Source organism: Quercus suber, unplaced genomic scaffold (assembly GCF_002906115.3).
Source record: "Quercus suber isolate HL8 unplaced genomic scaffold, Cork oak 2.0 scaffold_1120, whole genome shotgun sequence".
In the NCBI taxonomy this organism is placed as follows: Eukaryota; Viridiplantae; Streptophyta; class Magnoliopsida; order Fagales; family Fagaceae; genus Quercus; species Quercus suber.
The window spans coordinates 11257-20634 of record NW_027070524.1 but is presented as its reverse complement, the minus strand read 5'-3'; the positions used below and the strand labels follow the sequence as shown (position 1 = coordinate 20634).

The 9378-nt window shown below is 33.9% G+C and overlaps 1 protein-coding gene across 2 annotated transcripts; it reads left to right on the top strand.

The window, feature by feature from the left end:
- The first annotated feature begins 446 nt into the window (after positions 1-446).
- On the top strand, positions 447-6900 carry LOC112010865 (novel plant SNARE 11). Of its 2 annotated transcripts, none has more exons than XM_065769345.1 (9): positions 447-958; positions 1185-1277; positions 3087-3180; positions 3309-3346; positions 4485-4573; positions 5406-5485; positions 5761-5817; positions 5989-6081; positions 6171-6900. In XM_065769345.1, the coding sequence occupies exons 1-9, from the start codon at positions 882-884 to the stop codon at positions 6270-6272; spliced, it is 723 nt and encodes a 240-aa protein (XP_065625417.1). In that variant the 5' UTR covers positions 447-881; the 3' UTR covers positions 6273-6900. The 2 variants fall into 2 exon arrangements, with proteins under 2 accessions (XP_065625417.1, XP_065625418.1); XM_065769346.1 differs by having other exon boundaries at positions 453-958; positions 5989-6073; positions 6171-6260.
- Positions 6901-9378: the final 2478 nt, after the last annotated feature.

The window sequence follows — 9378 nt, the reverse complement described above, 5'->3', positions numbered from 1 at the left end:
AAATAGTATTTTGCTCTAGATTGGAAACAAGATTATAAAATTGTAATAACATGTCGTACACTTTTCCCTCGGACCCACCATGAAAAATGTCTTCACGTCTTGAGTTCCTTTGACTTTCACACTATTGACCACAAGAATTCATTGGGACCTATCTCAGTTCACAAAAGTAGCTGAGGTCCTCTACAATATGCACTCCAAGAATCAACTTGCTTCATTAACTTCCCAATCGCATCAGGAACCGTTGAAAAATAGTCCTCGTACATCAATGCAACAGTCACAAACGCCCCCACCACACTACAGTAGTGGGCCCCACCTTGTCCCCTTCCTATTCATAATTAGCGGTTCAAACGGCCAAAACATCGCTCAAATTTTTAAAGCATCTCTCACTCCTTTGGCATTTTTAGAGCCAAAACCCACACAAATGACAAACCTCCCCTAAATAAAACCAAAATTAAAAATAAAAATACATTTTAGAAATAAATAAATAAATAAATATTCACTGTAATAAAAATTAATTTTTTATTTATTTATTTGTTTGATTTTTTTTTTTTTTTAATGTTGTAAAATTTGGATTCAGATCGTGAGGACACTGAGAAAAAACAGCCTTGTCATCGGGTTTTGGTACCTCCTACATTGTCTCGGATCCGATCCGAAATCCAAAAAGCCAACGAATCTGAGTTTCAGTTTCGGTTTCAGCTCGGATTTCACATTTTTGATTTTCAGTTTTGTTTGGATCTATCTGATTCGAGCTTCACAACCTGCGTTTGTTTGATTTCGTTTTTTCGAATTCTGCTTCAAATTCTGGTTTTTGATCGAAATTTGTGTATGCATATAGCTCGGCATTGTGAAGAAAGATTGATATTCGGGGTTGAATTTTGAAGATGGATCCCTTTTCTGCGGTTAGCGAAGAGCTAGCGGAGATTCACGGTGAAATCTCCGATATTTTTCGTGCATTATCGTAAGGGTTTCGATTCGATCTTCTTTTTGTTTGTTTCATTATAATTCGCTATTTTTTTGCTAGGCTTGTTTTGGTGCTTAATGTGATTGGATTTATAGAGATAATGTTAGTCTTAGTTATGGATGAAAATGTTAGCTTGTTTGGTAATTGTGTGCGTGTGTGTGTGTGTGTATGGGGTTTTATAGCAAAGTATATGATTATTGTGTGGTGTAATGTGATGTGACAGAAATGGGTTTCAGAAGTTGGAGAAGGTTAAGGACTCCAATAGGCAGAGTAGGCAGTTGGAAGAGCTCACCGAAAAGATGCGCGAGTGTAAGAGGTATTTGTGAATGGACCCTTTCTTTTTCGCTCTCTCTTTTGATATATAATTGTTATTAGTAGGTTATTGTATATGATGTTTATGAGCAGCATTTGAAATCTCTATTACGAGTCTACGATGCAGTTTGTTAAATCAAGTGGTGTGTTTTGTGTGCTATGAATTTAAGTCAAAGATGGGTTGTTTGTAATGGGAAGGAAAGTAATGTAGTCAATGTAATGCTAACAATTTTAGAGGGATGTGATTCTTGGCATCTGAAGATTTGGGGCAATGATTAAATGAAGTAAAGTTTTGGACCATTGGGACTATGAGGTTTTATTTTATTATAGTTTTACAAAAGGGAACATGGTGATTGGATGGTTTGTGTGTGTGTGTGCGAGAAATTATTAGATTTAATTCCATAGTTTGGTTTCACTTTGTGAGAATTGGATGGCTAGAACTCATTTAGCCATGTACTTTGTGCCCTGGATTTACCATATGGATTCACTAAGCCAGTGGTGCATCTCTTTTGTGATGACGACATTATGATCATAATCCAATCTTGATGCATGGTGTGCTTGTGTAATGGGGTTGTCACATACCATACATAGCCTTTTTTGGTGTTAATTTGTCCTAGAAGGATATTTAACCCCAATAAAGTGCTATCATATTCATTAAAATTTTAAATGTTTACAGTATATGATTTTGATTTTAATTAGCCTTTTATAATAGGTTGGCTATTGCATATTGCTTATGTTATTATGTTTGTTGTATAAATTATAGATTCATTGCCGCTCACAGCGAGACATTGATTTTGAAACATAGATGTTTTGTAATGTAGTATAGGACATAGACTCTGGCTCTACACCCCATTCTAGCTATTTGGTTGCTCAAATGTTGGTAAGCTCTCATTTTGTTATGCCAAAAAGTTGACCGTCTAAATGAAAAGTACTAAGGCTCATGTTTCAATCCCAATCAACCATAATTCATCTGTAATAGGGTTGGTATATCCAATTTAAATAACTTATCCGAAAAAAGTAAAAATACATTTCAACTTGATTCTTCTGTTTAAATCTCTAGCTCTTAGTTTGTGCAGTATTGCAGATGTCATCTTTATCTTCTTATACCTAGATGGCTACATATCACCATTGATTTCATTAGCAGATTGCAAGATTAAAACGTCCGGTCCATTAGTATGAAGGTTCTAAGAGGTTTTGCATTCTTGAGATTTGAAATGTCATTTCCAATCCTCATACTATGAACATCCTGTAAAACATCAGTAAATAATATGCTTAAGGACTTATCTATCAAAAAAATATGCTCAAGGACTTGTGCAGGGTTAAGATCTAGATATAATTAAAATTTGTCTATAACCTTGGATATTTAGTTTCTGCCCAAAGAACAGATCCTACTTTACTATTGACATTGAAAGTTGTGACCAAAAAAAGCTGGTGATCTGAGATAAATGTCTTGTATAAGCCAATCTGCCAATGGCACTTCCACCTCCCACGAGTATGGGATGGTAGGTGAGGTCGCAGGTTCAAACAATGATGCATATGTTGGTTAATTGCCTAGCAAAAACTTATTAGAAAGTAGTCTTATATAATGCTGCTGCTGTTGGTATTTTGATTGTGTGTTTTCATTTTCCTTTTGCAAATGGTCCTTGGATCAAATGTCATCTCCTCCCTTCCTAAATAAGAGGTGGAGGATAGCTCATGAGTTTAATCCCATGCAGGTGTGTGAGTTGTAGCTACCCATATAAAACCAGTGTTTTCCATTTTTGTCAGTTATTAAGTTTCCAGTCAAAAAGATAATTTGGTCTTGCCTTTTCAGGCTTATCAAAGAGTTCGACAGAAAAGCCAAGGATTTGGAGAGTAGAAATGATCAGGACACTAACAAGATGCTGAATGAGAAAAAACAGTCAATGGTTGGTTGTTAACTTTATTTCTATTTAGCCTTAGATACTAAAGATTTTTTCCAATTTTTTTTTTTTTTGAGTCAGTTGATTATATCTTTCTTTCCAAGTGCACTGAATGATGTTCATAATTTATGCAGATCAAAGAGTTGAATTCATACGTTGCTCTTAAGAAGCAGTAAGTTAGCATCTGTCAGAATTCGCCATTATTTTAATTCTCAAAGCAGCAGAAGATAATTTTAGGCACCTACAATACATCTGACATGTCATAAACTCTATTTTTAGCGTTGCTATTTTCTTACTATTAGGTTTTTTAATGCTTGTTGCTCCCTTTGTCCTAAACCATTTTTTGTGTGTCCCAAATTGAGTGCCAAATCATAGAAAACCAAGCATTAAAATGATCACTTTTCGGTATTATCCTCTATCAAATAAAATTAAATGCATAAAAGAAGCCAATTCAAATTGGTGACATACATTTTTTCTTATATCATTTTACAACAAAGATATTTTTTTTAATTTCACTGTTAATATATCATGTTTCAACGCATTAGGTTTCTTAAATTTTGTGATTTCTCAAACCTAATACATGATTTGGGTTTTATATTCATAGTGGAATCCATACACACTGCTAACCTCTCCATAGTTAATTGGTTGGCAAATGCCTCAAAGTTACAATTAGATGATATAAGGTGCCAATCATTTCTTGAAAAAAACATTATTTTTGCTGCTTAAAGTGAGGGTTGCACCTATTGTGAACAATATGAGGGGAAGTAGCATAAAATAGCTAGACCTTGTACAATGAAGACATAATTAATGCACCAGTAAGAAAGAGTGATTTGATTATGTTGAAGGAGCAAAAAGGGTTAGAGAGAGGCAAAGAATAACATCAGTACAATTAGCGAAGAATGAAATGATAAATAGAATGGAGTGATGTTAGATTAAATATAGTTAAATATGGTAGGATAGAGAAAAAGATACATGTGCTGACCCTGTATAATGAAGGATTGATGGAGTTGGCCCCAATTAGTAGGGACCAATACTTGGCTTAGTTATCTTCGGTTGGGTATTTATTGGATGAGTAAAGATATTGGATTGTCTTTTGGTCAATGTTGCTTCTTAATCTGGATGAGTCAAGATACTTTTGTCTAACACTAATCAAAAAGTCATGTTTTGTATGACATTCATCTGAAACTCATTGGCTCATGTGTGTAGTGACATCATTTATTTTGCCATCAAATCTTTTGCACCACTGAATAGTTGCTTGAATGCTTCCAATTCTTTTCTTAAGATTTATTTTCAATTTGTTGTGGATACAGATATGCGTCCAATCTTGAAAACAAGCGAATTGATCTCTTTGATGGGGGCATGGAAGGATATGGCGAAGATAATGTCTTGCTAGCATCGAGTAAGTGTACATATTTCTCATTAATGTGCTAATTTTCAATTATGTGTCTACTACTATTAGCAGCCTTTCATGCTAAAATAAGAGTTAATTATAGGTTTAAATAGTCACAATACCCTATGGCTGATGCATTTTTGTTGTAATGCTTGGATGATTAAGGATACCTGATAAACACATTTCTGTCTGGTTCTGGATTTGTCGTGGAATTTTGTCTAATAGAAATAATTATAATAGTTTCTGTATCAAATGAAAAGATGCCTGATTCACATTCCTCACAGTGAAGTTGGTTTGGGTGGCTAGTTTAGTGATTCATTGTAATATGCATTACAGATGGAGTTACCATTGATGGCTGCAAGTAACTCTTTAATCCCCTAAGTACTTGCCAATTTGATGTCTTTAATCTTGCAGGATAATATATCAATGATTTTATAGTTAAGGCTTTTATTTTATCTTTGAGAATATCATTGGATGTAATGTAGTGAGTGTTGTGCACACACACATGACAAGTAAAGATAGAAATGACAATATAAAAATGTCAGTCTCATACTCTCATTGGTATCGTGAAATTAAAGTCACAGTATACATTATCTATCAAAAGAAAAAAAAGAAATCAAAGTCACAGTAATATTACACATCAAATACCTTTTTGATGGTTCAGAAATTGTAAATTGCCATTTCTAAAGTAACCAATGCCTACCTTTAAGTTTAATCTGGAATCATGCCCTGTGTTTGATATATTTCATACCAATATATGTTACTTAAAGTACTTTATATGTTAAATTTTTCTCAATTATGAAGTATATTTAATGCTAAGGTTGTGGCTTTATGTCTGCAGCCATGACAAATCAACAGCTAGTAGATAGTGGAAACCGGATGATGGATGAGACTGATCAAGCCATTGAGAGGTCAAAAAAGGTTGGATTATCTCTGATGATCATTTTGTTATGAAATAAGTTTATTTATTTTGGCAAGTTGGAAATGGATAAGTATCATAGGCTATTTTGAAGTGTGATCATGGTTTCCTCTGTCTTATTTATGGAAAATCTTAACTAAAACTAACTCATGTACTTCATATCCCCACCCCCTGCCTCTAAAAAAGAGTGAGAAAATCTAAAATTAGTTTTACTGTTTTTAAAGTATGGAATCATTGCAAAAGAAAAATAATTTCTGTATCTCCTTGTTTGTGGTAGACTGTTCAAGACACTGTCAATGTTGGAACAGAGACTGCAGCAGCACTCAAGGCTCAGGTGTGTAATTTTTCAGCTTTCAAAAAATGGATTCCATGGAAGTTTATTAAGTCATATAAAATTTAACTTTCCCTCTCTCTCTCTCTTCTACAAATTTTCTTTTGTTTTGTTTAATCTTTCAAAAAGTTTCCTTGCCATGGAACTAAAGAAATCTTTTATATTCATGTTTAGACTGAACAAATGAGTCGGGTTGTTAATGAGCTGGACTCTATACATTTCTCAATCAAGAAAGCTTCTCAACTTGTGAAGGAACTTGGTAGGCAGGTCAATCTCTAAAAGTATCTTCTTCCTGTTCTTGTCATATATTGACTATTAGTTGTTACATATTTTACTTACCTCGTTTATTTCATTAGGTTGCAACTGATAAGTGTATTATGGCATTACTCTTCCTTATTGTCGTTGGAGTCATAGCCATCATTATTGTTAAGGTAATATTATTATCTTTCATTTTCTAAATATTTGATTCTGCTATTGTCATCTGATAACAAATTGGAATAAATCCCATGACATCCCTTTAGTATATGGATCTGGCTTCATTGTTGTGAATACTAGGCCTTCCCCCCACCCCAACCTTTTTTGTGGCTATGGAGGCCCACATGCCTATTGTTTTTTAATGTGTCTAACTATATATATAGTATTGCCTAACCTATTTTTATGCTTCAATTGGGGCTTTTATAAGCATCTCAGGTTGACCTTGTTTGGTTAACCCTTATTTGCTTAAAAGCTGCAGGAAGAGACTTTTATAATGCCAAATGGTGTAGTTAATCGTAGTGAATCCAAGTCATTTTTTGCTTACCCAATTAAAAGATTAAAGAATCTAATTCAGTATATTCTTTTCATTTGAAAATCATAATAACTCCACTAAATAAAAAGAAAAGAAGAAGACAAACACAGTGCGTGTGGGTGTAGAAGAGTTAATCTAATTGTTGTCAGATTTTCATTTTCGTTGGTAATGCACAGATTGCAACTTGATGTCATCTTTAGGAGAAGTTCAATTCCTTTTCCTTCTGAATTGATTTCTTGCCCACCACATTTGTAGAGGGAAGCAATAATTTGAATTTTCTTATTTCAGCTGGATATAGTTTGATGAATGNTGATTCCGTGATTTTTATATTTTGTCTTCATCTGTATGTATCGATGAATAGAGATGAAACCCAAGGTTGATATATGGTGGATTTATAACCAAAGTACATAGTTGCTAGTTTAAATGTTCTGGGGAAAGTCCCAAAAAAAAAAAAAAAAAAAGCTTTGCAGAATGATCAAAATATTATAGGAAATTTTTTCTTCTAAACACGAGAATATGAGCACCCCCAACAATGGAAAACATGTAGGAAATTACGTATTGGAAATGCTGGTCAAACATGTTGGAGATGTGCATTGTAAAATAATGCAAACTAATACTTCTTACAACCGTGATATTTATCCAAACATTGACAAAGGAAATCACTGTTGTAATATTTTTTCCATTAGACAAAGACAACCTACCGTAAGTGGTTATGGCTGTTTAGTTAACATACATGCCTCAAATCCCATGGAATATGGATGACTTTAAATTCAAAAGAGAAGTGTTACGTCCACAACATTTTCATTTGTACAAATCGGATTGATTAACCTGCAATTTTTCACTAGTACAAAATCTACTACGAGAATAGCAATTCTTTTCGACAAGCAAATCTCTTTCTTAAGTAAAACAAGTTGTATGCCAACTTTTACAGGAGATTTCTTTGAATGGGTGATTTCATTGTAAATATCTCTCCAGGTAACATGACAGGGCCATTGTGATTTTCACTTTTTGAAGCATAATACTATGTTTGACAAAAACAAGGAAAAGGGAAGGGAAAGGAAAGGGAGGAGGGAGGAAGAGAGAGGAGAGAAAAGGGTAAAAATTTCTTTTACTTGTTTGGTTTGTAAGGGAGAATGGAAGGAAATATATCTTATTGGTGGGTCCTACCATAAGAACTATCATTTTTCTTGGGAGGAAACAATATGGTGAGCCATGGAGGAAAATGAATCCGCCCATTTTCTCTTCACCCCAATCCATCCTAATTCCTAACCAAACGATGAATTTATTTTCCTTTTCTTTTCTTCTTTTCTTCCCTAGTATCTCAAACCAAACATAGCCTAAAACTCAAGTTCTCTTACAAAATATGTTTTAATTTGTTCTGAATAAACATGTGCAATAATAATGAGGATTTTTTGTCAACATAAGTAGAACCTGGTATTCTTAGGTTCAACGAGATAGGTTAAAATTGAGCCAAATTGAATCGAGCTTATTATTAAAATTTTAAGATCATTTATTTATTTATTTATTTTTATTATTATTATTATTATCAAACATGAGTACATGATTATTGATTAAGCTATATATCGTTTTTAGGATTGATTTTCTTTTTTGGTCGGACAAGTTAGAACTTGTTCAGAAACTAGTACTCCAACGCCAAGTCTCCAAACTATTATGTGTCATTTCATAAGACCATCAATATATATTTAATTACATGATTTATTAAATAATTTAAACCAGGTATGTGACTATTAAGTAGGCCATGTGAGTGTGACTACAAGCACTTGGTAATCCTTTGGCTTGGAAACAAATTTGTCATTCTTTTTTCATATAAAATAAATATCATGAATACAATTTTTAACCCCTTCGAAAATTTATGCAAATTCTAAATAATTAAATTAAAATTGAGATTATATCATTTGGCCTAATTAAATAGATTGATTTTCATTATGAACTTACAAACTTAGATTTATAAATCTAGAAAGATGGCAAGCATTTTTTTTATAAATTTTGCAATGGTATTATGATATCCATCTTAAACTCTATGCTCCATTCTTAATGGGTTTTGTAAGGACCTGATTTGAACTCCTAGCCCAAAAGGTGTATGGACTTAAGCCCAAAAAGTCCAAAACAATAAATTTGTAGAGAATAGGTTGGAAAACTGGGTTTTAGTGAATTAAGTAACAAACCAATAGATTTTGATGACAAAGAAAGAAAGGTAATAGACGTTCACTAAAGAAAAACGTCCTCAGCAAGTCCGAGGAGACTGATTCTAGTGCATTGCTTTCGAAATTTGATTACAAGTCTGGTTCTAGATTGCTACAGTGTTTCTTTCCTGATTTTTCCGATCCCTCTTCCTTCAGGTTCTCTTACATTATATATCCCTTTCTAATGATCTTGACCTTCCATTTGTTGATCATCTAAGCCACTACTTGAGTGCCTATCCCATTAGACACCCTTTTTGGCTTTCTGTAGGTTGTGGTAGCCAAGGTAGCACTGTTCAGGAGTCTTCTCCACATAAATGCGGCTAGAAAGTTAGCTGCATAGCATTCAATACGGTGGTAGCACCTTTTTCCTAGGCATCTCCTAGCTTCTACTTTCTAGTACACTTGAGAAGTGCGCCCCTGCCACTGGAGCTTCCTAGAAGGTCACCTTGATCATTAGGATCTACATCAGATTCGTGTTTAGCTTATCTGAGGAGGTATTCCTCCTCGGACCGCCTTCCCTTTAATGTCATGCTCAGGAAGCTATGAGCTTAAACCATTTGCTACTATTTCGTC